Below are 18,178 nucleotides of genomic sequence, written 5' to 3'. Positions count from 1 at the left end.
GAAGCTGAATTCCCCTAAAAAGTCACTGTCTAAAGAAAGAGGAAAAGGAAAAGGAACCTCCCGACCCACTTACCCTCCTCAGGCCAGTGGGAGGAGCTGAGGCCACCCTGGACTCCTGGGTCCCAGCAGCACCACCCCCACCAGGAAGGGCAGAAGGAGGGGAGGCGGCAGCAGGATGGGGCAGGGGGCATCCCCAGGCAAGTAGGCCGCATCTGCCCGTGGGGTCAGGAGAAAACATCCCTCCTCCTCCCTCCCACACACTTTTGCACAGGCCCCGTGGCCATGACAAGGGCAGGAGTGAGGACAACAGTGCAGCCCTGCACACACAGAGGCCCCCAAAGGGCAGTGCCTGACCATGGGGCCTCTAGGCTACTTCACACCTGGAAGCAAGCCCGTTTTCCACAAGAGTCACTTTGTGGTTCAACATGGGTCACAAAGAGCTAAACTCTTTGTGTGAATTGAAGAGATTCCACCCCATTGGAGCTCGTGGCCAGGGAAGGGCCCAGCAGCCTCAGGTGCCTGCAGGCCGGAGCCCAGCCCACTCTGTCACCCTCAGGGCCTCTGGTTTTAGGGAGAGTAGAAGGCACAGAAGTCCTGCCGCTGGCAGGGCCAGGAGGCGGTGAGGGGTCATGGAAAGCTGAGCCACCCGGGCAGAGCTCATGTCACCCCCACTTCCCTGGCCCTCAGCCCCCACTGCCTGCCCCTCCCACAGGTTCTCTAGACCACCCACGGTACTTACTAACCCTCCCAGCTTAGAGAACCAAGGCCTGACTGGGCTGGGCTCCTGCACCATCACTGTCATCTCCACTGGGCCTGGAGTTCTTATCCAGGGCGGGGCCACACTGGATCTCCCTGCCCTTCCTCTCATCTTCCTGTGCACAGGTGACCTTGTTCAAGATCTTCCCTCAGGCAGGGCCTGAGGTGAGCCCAAGCCCACCTCAAGTGTGGGTGCCAACATGCCCCCATTCTGCTGGGGTCAGGTTCTCTGTCACCCACAACCAGGGGACTCCTGAGCCAACTGATGGTCCAGCAGGTGTCAGAGGCCAAGGAGACTCTAACTCTCCTCAGAGAGTCACATGTACCTTAGTCTATTTTAAAGGCTCCAAGACCACCTCCCACTCAACGGGATGGCTACTAATAAAAAAGCAGAAAAGAAAAAGTATTGGTGAGGATGTGGAGAAACTGGAACCCTTGTGCACTGCTAGTGGGAATGTAAAATGGTACAGCCACTGTGGAAAACAGTCTGGCAGTTCCTCAAAAAGTTAAACATACAATGACCATATGATCCAGCAACTCTACTTCTGGGTGTATATCCAAAAGAACTGAAAGCAAGGACTCAAATAGGTATTTGTACACCTACGTTCAAAGCATTATTCACAGCAACCAAGAGGTGGAAACAACCTGAGTGTCCATCAACAGATGAACGGATAAACAAAATGCTCTATATAATATCACAGAACATTATGTAGCCTTAAAAAGGAGGAAAATTCTGATACATATGACAACATGGATGAACCTTGAGCACACTATGCTCAGTGAAATAAGCCAGTCACACAAGGACAAATACTGTGTGAGTCCACTTATATGGGGTCCCTAGAGGGGTCAGACTCACACAGACAGAAAGTAGGATGAAGGGTTCCAAGGGCTGGGGGAGGGGGATGGGGAGTGAGCGCTTAACGAGCACAGAGTTTCAGTTTGGGACGATGAACAAGTTCCGGAGGTGGATGGTGGGGATGGCTGCACGCCAATGTGAATGTGCTTAATGCCGCTGAACTGGACACTTACAAATGGTTAGCGTGGGACATTTTATGTTATGTGTATTTCACCACAAATAAAAAATTTAAAAAAAAAGAAAAAGGCTCCAAGAGATCCTAGGTAAAGATTCCAGCTGACTGGTCTCAGCTCCCAAGGCCTCCCCGACTCCCGCCCCAGCCCCAGTCCTGCCTGTCACAGGACGAAGCCCCCCGAGGAAAAACATTCGTCCATGCGTGGAGTGAAATCAGTGCGGGGTCGAGCCCCCCAAAGTGAGCCCAGGAAGGGGCTGGAGCCATCTACACCCACGCAGGCCAGTGCAGCCACAGCGGCTTAGTCGGGGCTTCCGCGGATGACAACATTAACCCCAACTTCCTGCCCGGATACCCCTCACTCCCACGTCCTCCGGCTGCTCCGTCACCCCACCCTCCCTCCCAAGACCACTTTCTCAGATCTAACTCGGATGTCAGCAACCTTAGCCTCTTCCCAAATGGTTCTACCTGTCCCACTTCCCCAGGGCACCTCCCACCCATCACCCGCTGTGTTTCTCCCTCCTGGTGGTCATTGCTCGTGATCATCACCACCATGCCCTCAGTCAGCCACCCCAGTGGGGACATGGGGGCCCAAGGGCAAGGCCTGGCCAGCCTGCCTATCACCAAGACATGGGGGCCCCCATGGCCAGAATGGCTCTTGGCCCACCTCAGCCCACCAACAAATGCCAAATCAGTCTGATAAACAGGACATCAAGGCCACATGCAAGTGTCCAGGTAGGAGCAGAGGTGGGCTAGGAACTCCTTGGGCCCCTTGTCCCCAAGTCCTGCTGCTCCTGCCCAGAAAGAGGCTGAGGGGCACAGGAAAGGGCAGAGGCAGACAGGGGTGGCCCCTAGTTACTCAGCCCTTACACACCTTTGCCAGGGCCCTGCTCGCCCAGGCTGGACGATGGAGGACACGGAACCCCCACCTCACATCCACGGGCAACAGCACTCTCAAGTGGAGAGGGGGTTTGGCCCCTTGAGGCTGCCCTCACGTGACTCCCCAACACCCACGAGGTTGAGTTGAAGGCAAAGACGGCGCCGCCACGCCTGACCCCTCACGCTCTGCCGGCAGTAGCTACCAGCTCGGTGGGCTCAACATGTCACCCCAGGCCCGGCCGGATGTCTCTCCAGCCAGCACTTTCTTTCCCTCTTCAGCTCTGTCTGGCCCCTGGCTCCTGCCTGCTGCCCAATTCCAGCAGCATGGCTAGCTGAGGCTCAAGGGATCAAGAATGTGAATGCACAGAGGGCCCAGCTTCCTCAACACACTGCTGGGGGCTTCCCAGCAAGAAAGCTGCTAAAGAAACTGGGAAAAGCTATTTCTTTATTTTAAAAATAAAATCCTTGGGGCCGGCCCGGAGGCGCAAGCAGTTAGGTGCACGCGCTCCGCTGTGACGGCCCAGGGTTCGCCGGTTTGGATCCTGGGCGCGCACCAACGCACTGCTTGTCAGGCCATGCTGTGGCGGCGTCCCATGTAAAGTGGAGGAAGATGGGCATGGATGTTGGCCCAGGGCCAGTCTTCCTCAGCAAAAAGAGGAGAATTGGCAGATGTTAGCTCAGAGCCGATCTTCCTCACAAAAAATAAAATAAAAATAAAAAATAAATAAAATCCTTGACAGCAGAGGCAAAGGAGTAGATATTGTAAATTCTTAAGGGCTTCACTTTTTCAGGCCATTTGCAGGACGCTGACACATGCACAGGGGCAGGAGCCGCCAGCATCCACAAGCCTCGCCAGTCTGACCTCCACGTACCCTGGGGGACCACTGATATCATAGGCTGCGTCAACCAGGAAAACTGAGGCTCGGGGAGGAGTCAGAGGCCCAGGCCCCCAGGCTGTCAGTGGGAGCTGGCCGGAGCCAGTCTACCTGACCCCAATGTGTGGCATCCTTCAAGGGAAGCGCCTCCTCGTTAGGACACCCTCCCTGAGTGTCTAAGATGGACACAGTGGCAGCAAGGCGAACAGCGAGGAGCTGACGCCCTCCACCAGGCCTAGGGTAGGTACTGGGGTAGCTGGGAGGGCACACACTCGGGGAAGGTGTCCCTGCACCGAGCCTCAGGCCCCCCATCTTAAGAATGTGGAGGAGAACATCGACAGCGAAGTGGCGGGAGGATTAAGCACGGCCCTCGATCGCCAGCGGCTCATTCATTTCTCAAAGGCAGCATGGTCCAAGGTGGGCTGAGCTACTCCAGGGCTGCCTGTTTCAGAGCACGTCTGGGAACGCTGAAGTGATGAGCAAGCACAGGGCCCTCAACCCGATGTTCTCTGTGCTTGGACAACATCACCTGCCTGCCCACGAGGCTGACTCGGAGTGACGCTGACCCCCAGACACCATCTTGGGGTTCAGCCCCTCTGTCCAGAGCACCCACTGTTCAGAAACGGCCAACACCATGGCAATAAGGGACATCTGGCATCCAACTGCCCCCGAGCAAAGACCACAATCCAAGAACTGGAAAAAGAAAGGCTGTTGGCTTCCAGAGCCACCACATCCATTCAAAACCATCTTCAAATTGCACTTGTCAGGACATCTGAAAGAACCTCTGACATTCATGCCCCAGGACAAAGATGGCAATCCAGAAAGACGTGGGCTCTGCAGCCGGCACCATGGCCGCAGCGCACAAACGTCTTCTATCTCAACCTCAGTGAGGAGGATGATGATGTGCACCCACCACAGACAGAAGGTGGCTCTCTAATTGGCTGCAGTCACCTTTCCTCCAGACCAGAGGCGACTGTCAGCGTTTCTTCAAGCCCTGCATAACCTAACTTTCACAAACCCAGCTCAGGCATGTCAGTGATGCTGAGCGAGTGAAGACGTTTCCGCCACATGGCCAGAATCAGGAAAAGTTGGAAACGTCCACCTCCCCCAACCAGGCACAGGTGGCAACCCAAATACTTCCCACATCTGTCCCCTTGCCCGTCCCCCAGCACCACCCCAGCTCAGGCCTTCAGAGCCTCCATCCCAGCCTCCTCACCTCCAGCCCTGCCCTCTTTGATCATCCACCCCCACAGGCCAGACCACATCCCTCCGGGGCCTGGATTTCAACATACAGTAGTTGTACCACTCAGCACCTGCACCCACCCACTGCGCTCAAGGACACACAGGTACACTGGGGGCGCCCTCCCATCGCGGTTCAGTGCCTCTACACAGCCCCCAGCACGGGACAGAGGACCAGGCACCCGGGAATCCCCAGATCAGCACAGGCCTGGAACACAAGGTGCTGGAGGAATAGTGACCTGTCAGGGTCCACACTGCACAGAAGACATAGCCACTAAAAAGTAAAGCTTATGATTACAACAAAAAACAGAGCTAATACAGTGTCAGGGAAAAAGTGAGACCTAAGACTACATGAGGACACCACTGTGATGATGCAGTGCCCGGACGCAAGACAGAGGAAGGCGCAGACGTGCCAACAACAGCGACGACCTTGACACATGGGAGTTGCTACTTTTAGGTATTTTGCAAGTTTTCTACACTGAACTATACTGCTTTTATAATAAAAACAAATAAACTTCACATGTGTCTCTTTTAAACAGGAGTTTAGTGACCCCTGAAACTTCCCAAACATGCGAGCCCCCACCCCCCTCCAGAGGGGCTGTGGCAAGTCACAAATGCGCCCGCTGACCCAATGACTCAGCCGGGAGCCGAGTCTCAACGTGGCTGGGGAGGGACCTGGCCCAGAGGATATAATTAGCATCAGACTCCAGTGTGGCCACTTGGTGTGGGGACAGGTCTCCCCTCTGGATGGTTAATTTGCATACCAGCTTTTTTATTGAAAAGTAAAGTGACAAAACAACCAGATGATGTGGCTGTCTGTGTCACTCACTACATCTACAGGTCACAGGTCATTTGGGGGGACTGTTCTCAAAAGTGTCCCTTTGGGCTCTGGGTGACTGTGGAGCCGCCACATATGACTGGTGATGAGATCTCAGACAACTCCAGGCTGTGCAAGTAACAGACCAAGGAGAAAGTCATAAAGGCAGAGGGTGAGAGAGCGAGGCCCTAAAAATGAAGGACCCGGGGAGGGCAAACCCCAAAGGCACAGTACAGATTGCCAGGTTGGGCCCTGCCAGGCCGTGTCAAGCAGGGCTGCTGCCACGGGAGCAGATTTCCCAAAACCAGGGTCTGCCCCAGGCCCAGAGCTGCGCAGAACAGGAAAAGCAGTCTTGTTTTTCAAGGACTCCCCAGAGATGTCACAATTCGGGTATGATGTCAAAATTGCTTCAAGGGTGGTGAACTCTGGCCTTGCCGATGAGTCAACAGAGGGTGGGTTTCCGTGAGCAGCCTGCTGTTTACACACAATCACCATGTCCAACAACATGGAGCTGGAAGCCTAGTCAAGGGTCACAGTGGCTGAGGTTGGGCTCAGCCACTCACATACAGCCTCGAGGGCCTCCTACTGTAACCACCAGCACTCACCCTACACCCCGGGGTGCTCACCCTCTTGAAGCAACTATGAGACAAGCACCTTCTGGGAGGGACTCATCCCACCCAGAACCATCAAGTGCCCACTATGAAACACACAAGCAAACTGAACCCCTATGCCCAGCGAGCAGGAGGCCATGGTCCTGACGCCAACAGGCCAGCCCACTCCACTCAGCCCATCTAGCCCAGCCACAGCCCTTCGGGGGCGGCAGAGCTCCAGGCCATACACAGCACTGGAGCCCAATGCCCTGTCCCAGCTGGGAGATTCCTTCTGGTGACTCAGCCTCCCAGAGTCTCCGCCCATTTCCTCACCTGAGAAATGGGAACCGCTCCCTGCCACAGGGCGGGCTGACAGGGGATGAGACGAAGGAACATGTGCACCTCAGGCCAGTGCTGGCATGTGGGGCACGATCCACAGGTATTAATTATCATCATCTTTAGGGTTTCTTGGAGGAGGGGATATAGCACAGTCACAGCCGGCAACTTCAGGAATTTGCACAGCCATTCATCTCACCTAGGCTCGCTGCAGCCTGGAACACTGGCGTTCAACTAGCAATGGAGACCACGGTGGGACTCCCTTTCATAGCTGTATCCAGTGGCTCAGGCTCCCTCCCAACTCGAGAGGCAGCCTGGGCCAGTGAGGATAGTCTGAGTGACCTCAGGCAGGTGACAGTGCCCCTCAGAGCCTCAACTGCCCTCAATGCACAGTAGAAACAATAACCTACCCTCTCTGCCAAGGTTGTCAAGATGACACATGCATGGACAAAGGGCTTACAGCGGCCTGGTCTACAGCCAGGAGGGGCAGAGTTGGCTATTACTGGTTAAGGCCAAGTGGGGCATCCCCAGAAAGAGTAGATGAGCCTGCCTCCCAGGGCCTCACAGTGGCAGAGGAATAGAGGTTAAATTAAGACTCCTCCTGCCACGGTGCCAGACTGACATCCACACAGCCACCCCCTTAGCAGCCAGCAAGCAGCCCCTAGCACAGCTCCAGAACAGTCATGGAGTATTCACTACAGGCCTGCTCCACCTCCTCTCCCTACCCACCCTTCCTGGGACAGAGCCCTGCAGCTGCCTCCAAACCTGGACCTGGCCTCACCCCTGCCGGAATGCCCTCCCAGGCCCCCTATTTCTCAAGGCTTGTGCATGCGCCGTGCTTGAAACCCTCCCTCACCACCACCACCTGGCAGACTTCAGCTCTGGCATCTCCTGGAAGTGCCCTTTCATGTTGCCCAATTTTATTTCCTTCCTGATACTGACCCCTGACAAGTTCTTCGTATGGAGTTCTGTGCCACCCTGGTCATTATCTGTCTCCTAGAATGTCAGCTTGTGACACCAGGGGCCTGTCTTGGTGAATGTCCAGCCCCTGAGCAATGGTCCTGCACAGACCAAGTGCTCAATCAGCTTTAGGCAGATGCAGGAGCCCAGGCTCCCTGTCTCCACAGGTTCCACTCCAACATCCAGAAGGAGACCGGCTCTGGGTCCAGGCACCAAGTGCTAAGAGCATGGGAGGGGTCAGAGATGTGCTGAGGGCTGAGAGTAGAAGGATCCAGGGCTCAGAGAGGCCAAGCACTAGGACCCTCAAATCCCGACAGAAGAAGGATCCGGAATTCAGAGAGGGTCAGGCACGGATCCCCACAGCCCTGAGAAGAGGAGGATCCGGAGCTGAGAGAGGGTCTGACACGGGGACCCTCAAATCCTGACAGAAGAAGGATCTGGAATTCAGAGAGGGTCAGGCACTGGGATCCTCGTAGCTGTGAGGAGAAGGATCCGGACTGGGTAGGGTCAGGCACTGGCCCAAGGCCTCATGAAGGCAAAGCCAGATTCAAACCCAGATAGGCTCCAATCCCCAGGCTCCTTGGGCCCCCTCCCTGGGCCCTCAATTTTTCCTGAACGATAGGTCCCTCTCCACGGAGGAGCTTATAATCCAAGAGTGGAAAAGCAACACAGCCCACCAAATCCAATGATGAAATACCCAGGTGGTCAAGGCAGGTGCCCCAGGGAGGGCCACTTCCTCAGAGCGGTCAGGGGACACCTCTCTGAGCAGGCGCATAACACTATCTTGGAAGGATGGGTTCTGTCTACACTTCCTCTCTCTTCTCTCCCAGAAGTAGCCCATCACAGGGAGATCCACAGGAGTAACTACCTCGGGACTCACCTGAGTTTTTATATTCAAGGAGAAAATGCACAAAGTTCAAGTCTGGACAGTGGCAGCTGCATATATCACTACATCTTTACCTTCCACTACATTCCAGGCTGGCTACCAGGTTTGCACAAAGGCAGTTCAGACTTCAGACCCCTCTGGAGGGAGAAACTGTGGGGGACTTCTGCTGGGGCTGCTCCAGCGCTAATATTACACGCGCCCTGAAGCCGCAGAGAAAGTTTCGCAGGAAGTTCCTCTCCAGTCCCCTGCCACATCTGAATTTGTAAATGCCCCTTTGCAATTAAAAAGTAAAAATAAAAACCCTCTCCACAAGCTGCCATTGGCAAACCATACAACCATCGTGCTAAAGAATAGAAAGCTCTCGACAGCTGTGCATGTGAGGTTCTGTTAATAACCAATACACTTCTCTGGTCACACAAACGAGTTCTTCAAGTCCCTTTTCCCAGGCCCACCACCCAAAAGCACCCAGAGCTCTCAAGCTGCCCCGATTTTAGCTCAGTCCACTACACTTCCCAACAGGTAAGACTAAATATGAAAACTGCCAAGGAACTTAAATTACCAGTCAGTTTCTGAGAAAAACGCAAGTTTGGGTCACCCCCAAAATTTAGCCCAGCCAGCCAAGTCGCCCAGAATGGCTTGGAGTAGTTCTTCAAGGGAGCCCCTCCTGGCTGATTAACAGTGACGTACACAGCTGGGCTCCGCGGGGGACGAGCTTGAGTCTGCCTTATACCTTCACCCTTACATGAGGAAGATCCAGCTTAGCTAGGGGATGTAACCAACACCCTAAATTAAAAATAGCAGCATGACAGCATGAGGTGGACGCACAGGCAGGCCTTCTGGACGACCGGCTCAAGCGAGGGCAGCATGGCAGGGAAGGTGGGGCTCCTAACCCGCAGTGACCAGGTACCAAGTTCACCTCATTTACATGACTCATGAGCTCTCCCTCAGCTGTCTCTAGGAAAGCCTGCTTTCCTGCAGGACAAGTCAGGATGGCTCAGGGCTAGAATTCCACAGGGAAGGGAGGCTCCACCTCCTGGCCCCACCTCCGCCTCCTCACCTGCAGGGGCGCCTTAGCCTCACCTTGGGGAATCTTTCTGACAAGGTGAGAACTCGCTCTTCCAAAAAAGATGAAGTCCCCGTTCTATGAAGGGGAAACTGAGACACCAGAACAGGGAAGGAAATTGCCCCAAAAAGGGGGAAGAAGCACGGGAAGGGTGGGCACCAGGAAAGTGGTGGGAACGAAACAGAGGAAGAAATTCCCAGCTTAGCTAATGGTGCTGAACAAGTCTGGGGCAGGAAGAAAGCCACATTCCTTCCTAGTTAGTCTCTCTCCTCACCCGCCTGAGCCCCCCCCATCCCCAGTATACACAAATACAAATACACACACACACAAGCGCGCGCGCACACACACACACAAACACACACACGCAGGGAGTGGGACATCCCTGAGCCTGACACCAGACCCCTCCCCAGACACCTTCCGACTATGAAGCCTCCACTTTCCAGGCAAGGACTCCGGAGAAAGGCCCCCAACCCACTTCCCCTCAGGACCTGACCACTGGGCACCTGCAACTTCTGTCCCACCACAGACGGAGGGCGCCATGATACAAACTGAAATGGAAAGAAGCAGGTTTCTGACCACCGCCCCAGACGTGCCCCAAAATCAGACCTGAAAGAAGATGCACAGCAGCCTTCCCCCACCCCCAGCACCCCAGGCCAGGTGGCAGAACTGAAACGCCTGGAACTTCTCCAAGATGGGCCCAAATCGGCCCAGGAGAAGTTTGAGAGTCGGCGGCCAGGAGCAGTGGCCAGAGCTCCCCACCAGGTGCCCACCACGGGCTCCCAGCCTGAGAAAGGCACCATGCCAGCCACCCCTACGTGCACAGCTTCTTCCCCCAAAAACACTCCCACTCTCCAAAGGTGTCCAGTGGGACAAGCTGTTAGTTTCTGCCCCAACTGCCCTGCTCAAGAACCAAGAGTGAGCCCAACTGCAGGGGCGTCACTGGGTAGCGTCAAAGACGGCCCCCAAGTGCAGACAGCCTTCCCACACAAACGGAACAGGACCCCACAGTGCCCCCGACAGCGGTGCCCCACTGACCCACCCTGCCAGGGACCCAGACGAAAAAGCTGCTCCCCGGAAGGGCAATCACCTCACTAGCCACTCTACCAGGGACCCAGACGGAGAAGCCCAAGCCCCACCTCCCCCCGTGCCTGGACACCGCAGCCACCCCCTCCCCCGGCCAAGTGCACAGATCAGTTCCTGCCCTGGTGCCGGGTGAGCCAGGAAAGGCCCCGGACGCCTCCAAGTGCCGACCCAGACACCCCCCCCCCCCCGACCAGGCGCGAGACTTCGGGCCCCACAGCCGCCTGGGCCGACCGCCAGTGTCGCCTCCCCGCGCTGAAAAGGAACGGGGTTCCCCGCGCTCCATGCCGGCCAGGAACCCGCGAGCAGCACCGCGGACGCCGAACCCTGCGCCCTCAGGCCAGGACGCCGCGGCGAGAGGCGCGCGAGGCCGGCCTGCGCCCCGACGTTCACGACAGCCGCGCCGGGCCCGCGCCGCTCACCTGGCTGGCGCGGTAGCTCTCGAAGGCCCTCAGGGCACTGTCGGTGAGCTTCACGTGAAACACGGACACCTTGCTGCCGTCGCTCACCCGCCCGCACGACAGCCCGTAGCTCCGTCCCTCCTTCAGTGCCGCCATCTTGCGACCATCGCTCCCCCGCCCCCCCTTCCCGGCTCCAGCGCTGGATCGCCGGCCACGCGCCGCCCCGCCCCGCCGCCCGCTGACGCGCTTCATTATTCATGACGCGGCTGGCCACGCCCCCTCCGGGTCCAGCGTGGGGGCATATTCTCCTTGAAGCGTAGATGGCCCCGCCTCTCAAGGCCCTAGAGGTGGGCACGGAAGTCCCACCCGAACTCCGCCCCGACACGCGCGCCGCTCCAGGCCCCTCCTCAATATGTATTATTCATGACTCTGACTCAGGCAGGCACGTCGAAGTCCCGCCCCACCGGCCGCTGACGTGATGCATTATTTATGAAGTCTCTCCAAGCCTTCCGTCTTTGGCATCTGTTGAGAGCCGCAGCGAGGGCGTGGGGGGGCGGGGCCGGCGTGAGACACGTGTGGGGGCGGGGCCAGAGGATGGGCGGGTGAGTGGGCTTGACTATGCAAACCGAGAGCGCGTTGGACGCTGGGTTGGGCTGGTGGGCGGATGGGACTCCTGCCAGGGTTGTTGCGGGATTAGGGTAATCTTTGCTCCTAAAAGTAGACTTTTTTTCTTTTTTTTGTGAGGAAGATCAGCCCTGAGCTAATATCTATGCCAATCCTCCTCTTTGCTTTGGAAGACTGGCCTGAGCTAACATCCGTGCCCATCTTCCTCCACTTTATATGGGACATAGCCACAGCATAGTCCGACAAGCAGTGTGTAGGTGCAGACCGGGATCGACCCTGAGAACCCTCAGCCACTGAAGTAGAGTGCACTCACTTAACCGCTACATCCCCAGCTTCCCCCATTTTAAAAAAATATATATTTTACATATCATAAAATTAATCTATTTAAAGTGTACAATTCAGTAGCATTTAGCACATTCACAATGTTGTGCAAGCACCACCTCTATCTAGTTCCAGAACATTTTCATCACACTGAAAGGAAACTCGGTACCCCCTAAGCCATCACTCCCCATCCTGCTCCCCAGCCCCTGGCAACCACTAACCTACTTTCTGTGTCTATAGATTTCCTTCTTCTGGACATTTCATATCAAAATCATACAATATGTGACCTTTTGGACTGGCTTCTGTGAAAATGAATAAAGGAAATCTCATTTAAATTGGAGTTAAGAAGCCCTGAAAGGGGAGCTCTCAAACACCACTCGTTGCCCTCTGCAGGCTCTAAACAGGAATGTACATCTGGACCTTTCATTCCCCCAAAGGAAGGTTAGTTTACTACCCCAGCAGGAAGAAGGAAGATTTTCTCCTGACCCAGCAACACCCCAGCCAATGAGAAACCACTACGCTCAACCAATGAGAAGTTCAAATTCTCACTCTGCTCTGATGGCGTTTCCTTCCAAACAGCCCCTCCCAATGCCCCTCTTTTTCTCTATAAAAGAATGCTCTTCACCTTTGTTCTCCGACTTGCCTGTGGCTCCCCATAGTTTACATGTCATGAATTGCAATTCCTTTGCTATTCCAGAATAAACTCACTTGCTGGTAAAATAACTGGCTATTTTATTTTTGAAGGTCAACACTTGTTTCACTCAGCTGATGTTTTCAAGGTTCATCATCCACGTTGCAGCATGCGGCAGGGCTTCATTCCTTTTTATGCTGAATAATATTCAATTGTGTGGATGGACCACACAATTGTTTTTGTTTATCCATTTTGTTTATCCATTCGTCCATTGGTGGACACTTGGGTTGTTTCCACTTTTTCGCTATTATGAACAGTGCTGCTGTGGACATTTATATACAAGTTTTTGTGTGGACGATGTTTTCCCTTCTCTTGAGTGTATACCTAGGAGTGAAATTGCTAGGTCATATGGCAACTCTATGTTTAACCTTTCAAGGAACTGCCAGACCGTTTTTCACAGGAACTGTGCCATTTGTGTGTGTGTGTGTGTGTGTGTGTGTGTGTGTGTGAGGAAGATCAGCCCTGAGCTAACATCATGCCAATCCTCCTCTTTTTGCTGAGGAAGACCGGCCCTAAGCTAACATCTATTGCCAATCCTCCTCCTTTTTTTCCTTTTTTCTCCCCAAAGCCCCAGTAGATAGTTGTATGTCATAGTTGCACATCCTTCTAGTTGCTGTATGTGGGACGCCACCTCAGCATGGCCGGACAAGCGGTGCGTCACTGCGCATCCTGGATCCGAACCCAGGCTGCCAGTAGTGGAGCACCGCGCACTTAACCGCTAAGCCAGGGGCTTGCCCCCTAACTGTGCCATTTTATCACTCTCTCATTTTACAGGTGGGGAAACTGAGGCTGAAGACCAGTGCTAGCTTGCCCAGGCAAGCTCCTCCTAGGCTCCTAGGTCTCCTGACCTGCAGAAAGCTCTTGAGTTGTTTTCTTTCTTGCTTTATTCTAATTACAAACCGTGGTCATAGGATGAAGATTTTGAGGTGAGACGGGAAGGTGAAGTTCAGTGACCGTCTTATGTCTCTACCAGGCGATCTCCTTAGCTCTGCCCACTGCTGCCGGGCTGGCACTACCATCCATTTACCCCCTGACTATGAACTGCTGGCCCCAAAGGGAATGCTAGATTCCTGGCAACCTTTTCCTGTACCTGTCATTAATATCTCCATTTACAAATGGAGAAACTTGGCTTAGAGGGGTGAGGCAGCACGTGGGGGCATTCAGCCTGCCAATAGTAGGCTGGCTGGAACTTGAACTTGGATCTTTCTGACCCAGAGCCCTCTTGATTAGCCTTCACCCTGCCGCTGGTACCTAGGTCCCTTCCTATATATTTCCCCATTGAACAACCTCAGCACAGGGCCTAGCACAGAGTAGGTGCTCAGGAAATATGTTGAATGAATAAATGATCTCATTTAATTCTCAAAACACAGCTATCAGCCCATTTCATGGATGAGGAGAATGAGGCCCAGAAAGACAGCAAGGTCTCATGTGCTACTGCAGCAATTCCAACTCCAGCCTGTCTGAGCCAAGGGTCAAAGCTCTGGGACCCTCCACCCTTCACTTGAGATCAGTTGATCCTACAGGGAAGATCCCGGCACTTTCTCAGACACACTGACCTGTCTGCCCACTGTCTGTGCCCAGCTGTTTATTTGGGAAGCTAGGCCAGATGAACATTGGACTAGGCAGGGCTGCACTGCCCAGAGGGGCCACAGAAGGGCAGGAATAGGGTAGCAAGGGAGCAGGTGGTCTGGAGTAGAGGATGGAGAGGGTAGAAACAGCCGGACTGCTGAATGGAGGAGTACACGGGAGGAGCTGGCTTTAAGGGCTGACCAACTTGCTGTGCGATGGTAGGAAAGGCACTTCCCCTCTCTGAGCATCTGTAGATTCATGAGAAACAGACAACAGTAACAACAGTCACCCCACAGTGAGTGCTTAAAATGCACCAGGCTCTGTGCTCAGTGCTTGGCACCCACAACTGCCTTCTGGGGTAGATACAGTGGTTTGGACCCATCTGCCAGATGAGGAAACTGAGGCTTGGAGAAGTTGAGAGAATTAGGAACACCACAACCATGGGCTGCACTGCTTGGGATCAAGCATTTCCCAACTTTACACTTAATGCCCCAGTGGCTCCCAGTGAGACACCAGGAACAATGTTGGATGAATCATCGGGCATTGGCATGTTCTCCAAAAGTCTCTAAGAACTAAGTCACCAATTGGAGGCCAATTGATCACCTCGGGGTGGCCCCTTGACACATACTCCACCTGGTGAGCTCATTGCAGAAGCTCTGGCTTTATCATGGAAACAGTAACCTTAGCCTGCCCCTTATCCCCTGTGTGGCCTTGGACATGACTTGCCCTCTCTGTTCTTCAGTTTTCTCATCCCTGAAATAGGGATAATAACAGCATTTACCCAAGAGCCTGGCCCTGGACCAATGGCAAATGGCATCATCATGGAAATCATTATTATTATTAATGGGTTTACAATAGTTTATCTACATGATCCCCTTCTGTTAGACATTTATGTTGTTTGCAGCTTATGGGTTTTTAAACCACAGTGGGATGAACACCCACTATTCATTAGTTGGCTATTGCTATACATGTATTAGTTAGCTACTGCTGTGTAACAAAGTACCTCAAATTTATTTATTTTTTATTTATTTACTTTTTGTGTGAGGAAGATCAGCCCTGAGCTAACATCTGCCAATCCTCCTCTTTTTGCTGAGGAAGACTGGCCCTGGGCTAACATCTGTGCCCATCTTCCTCCACTTTATATGGGACATGGCCACAGCATGGCCTGACAAGTGGTGCGTCGATGCGCACCCAGGATCCAAACTGGCGAACCCTGGGCTGCCGCAGCAGAGTGTGCGCACTTAACCACTTGCACCACTGGGCCAGCCCAAAGTACCTCAAATTTAGTTGCCTAAAACAACAAACATTTATTATCTCACCACTTCTGTGTGTCAGAGTCTGGCATGTTTTAACTGATCCTCTGCTCAGGGTCTCACGAGGCTGCAATCAAGGTATTGGCCAGGCTGCGTCCTCATCCAGAGGCTCAGCTGGAGAAGGATCCATGTCCAAGGTCCCCATTTCCTTGCTGTCAGCTGGGGGCCACTCTGAGGCCCTGGCCACGAGGCCTCCTCCATCTCAGTAATAGAGAGCCTCCCTCACAGTGAATCCCCCTCATAGTTCAAATCTCTCTGACTTCCTCTTCTGCAACCAGTGGGGTCAGGCCCACCTGGATTACCTCCACATCTTAAGGTCAGCGGTGCCCAATAACAACATCATCACGGGAGTAAGATCCATCCCATTCCCAGTCCTGGGATGATGTGGGATGAGAAATTTAAGGAACACCTTAAAATTTCTGCAGGCTACAGCCCTTGGAGCACCATCTCTGCACATCTGTCCCACAACTTCCTACAAGTCGAGTTGCTTGGTCAGAGCAAATGGGCCTTAGGGATTTGGAAACACTGTTTTGCAGCAGAGGGAACATGAGGATCCCTGAGAGCACTCGGTCTGGAGCCGGCCCCTCTGCATGGTGGGGTGGCCAGCAGGCAGTCTCAGGCTCCCATGGTCCCATGCCTGTTCCACTACTCCCTTAATGGGCACCTGAGAGCCAGCAAGTCCACCTTTTGGGGCCTCAGGCCTCACCCATGCAATGGGGAAGCTCACAGCCATTCTCAGGATGGGGAATAAAGACATCTATTGTCAGGGGTCCTCAAGACCACCCTCAGGTTTAATGATTCAACAGAAGGACTCACGGAACTCAGAAGAGCTGTTATATTCGTGGCTATGATTGATCACAGCAAAAGGATATGGTCTAAAATCAGCAAATGAATTTATGCACCCCTATGTTCATTGCAGCATTACGCACCATAGCCAAGACATGGAAGCAACTCAAGTGCCCGTCAACTGATGATTGGATAAAGAAGATGTGGTGTATATATATACACACAATGGAATACTACTCAGCCATAAAAAAAAAAGACAAAATCGTGCCATTTGCGACAACATGGATGGACCTTAAGGGTATTATGCTAAGTGAAATAAGCCAGACAAACACTGCGTGATTTTACTCATATGTGGAAGATAAACTAACACATGGATAAAGAGAACAGATTAGTGGTTACCAGAGGGGAAGGGGGTGAACGAGGGTGAAAGGGGTAAAGGGGCACATATGTATGGTGATGGATAAAAACTAGACTATTGGTGGGGAGCACAATGCAGTCTATACAGAAACTGAAATATAATAATGTACACCTGAAATTTACACAATGATATAAGCCAATACAACCTCAATAAAATAATTAAAATAAAATAAAATCAGCAAAGGAAAAGGGCACATAAGGCAGAAACCGGGTGCAAGCTTCCAGTTGCAGATGGCGCTTCATTCTCCCAGCAGCAATGTGTGATAACACCACAGAGTATCGCCAACCAGGGAAGCTCACCCGAGCCTTGGGGTCCAGGGTTTTTACTGAGGAGAAAGGATCAGTCATACAGACATGGCTGACCACCCACGTGGTTGACCTCAGCCTCCAGCACCTCCAGAGGTCAAGCTCATACCATGTGGCCAAAGGCCCCCACCCTAAATCACATTGTTAACATAGACTATGTGGTGTGGCCCAAGGTCACAGATAAACAAAGACACTCTTACCAGTCAGGACATTCCAAGGGCATAGAGGTGACCTCTCAGGAGTTGGTCAAGGGCCAGTCCTTTTTTGGGAATGTGCAGGGTTTGGACAATGCAGGCCTGCTGAGTTATTTCTTTACTGCTCTACATCAGGTGGGGCTCCAAGTGCTCTTAAACCACCATCTTGCTTCATGAGTCAGCTGCATCATCCTTGCCATGAGCAATAAAGAGGGTAAGGCCTAGCATGACCTGGGAAAGGCTTGTAGTGACCGCCATGGGGACCCTTCCTCAAAGGTAGCCTGTGCAGTGGCTGCACCTTCTGGGAAGTTTCTAGTGTCAATTAAAACACTTCCAGTCCATAAGCATTTATCATCACTCCTTTATGTCCTCTTCCAGTCAGGGAAGCTCCCCCAGGAGGACAAGGACAGGCCATGGAAAGAAGCTGATATAACCTGGCAGACCCTCCTCCTCCAAACGCTCACATGCCACAGAAAATCCAGCCTGGCTCAAGCAAAAACAATAATGTGTTGGCTCAAAAGATTGAAGAAATGACAGGCTCCAGGCACAGCTGGCTCCAGGAGCTGAATAAGGTCACCATGACTCAGTCTCTCTCTCAGCTCTGCTCTCCAGGTGGCTTTCACTCTTAGTCAGGCCCCCTCTTCGTGGAGGCAAAGATAACCACAGCCGTGCCAGGCCGTCATCCCACCAGCTCAGCAGCTCCTGGAGAAGGAGGGCACCTACTGGCCCATAGGTCCAGCAAAAATATCAGGGAAGTATTTGATTGGATCATTGTAAGTCACATGACTGTCCAGGAGCCAATCATTGTGGCCAGGAGGCTGCAATGCTATGATTGGTTAGGCCTGGGTTGCATAGCCACCCCTGAAGGCTGGTGGGGACCAGCCCCATCTGCATGGAAAGGAGTAAAGGTGAGTTCCAACAGGAGGAGAACCAGAGGACAGGCATTCAGGGGCACTGATGGTCCCACGTTGGGTGACCCCAGCCAGCCCTCACCCCCAGGAGGTTGTCCTTTAAGGATGACATGAGATGGAGGCATGCAACTCTTGT

The 18,178-nt window shown here is 53.5% G+C and overlaps 1 protein-coding gene across 2 annotated transcripts in view; it reads right to left on the bottom strand.

The window, feature by feature from the left end:
- Positions 1-11,092, bottom strand: part of ELL (elongation factor for RNA polymerase II) — a 72,949-nt gene extending 61,857 nt beyond the window's left edge. For both annotated transcript variants that reach the window (XM_004422950.3, XM_087443497.1), the window contains exon 1: positions 10,932-11,092. In XM_004422950.3, coding sequence (XP_004423007.1) covers positions 10,932-11,066 — 135 coding nt within the window. In that variant the 5' untranslated portion in view covers positions 11,067-11,092. The remainder of the gene's footprint in view (positions 1-10,931) is intronic.
- Positions 11,093-18,178: the final 7,086 nt, after the last annotated feature.

The sequence above is a fragment of the Ceratotherium simum genome, chromosome 18 (genome assembly GCF_057802395.1).
Source record: "Ceratotherium simum simum isolate JZ-2026a chromosome 18, ASM5780239v1, whole genome shotgun sequence".
Taxonomy (NCBI): Eukaryota; Metazoa; Chordata; class Mammalia; order Perissodactyla; family Rhinocerotidae; genus Ceratotherium; species Ceratotherium simum.
Note: the sequence above shows the minus strand (reverse complement) of the source record. Positions and strands in the feature narration are given on the sequence as shown.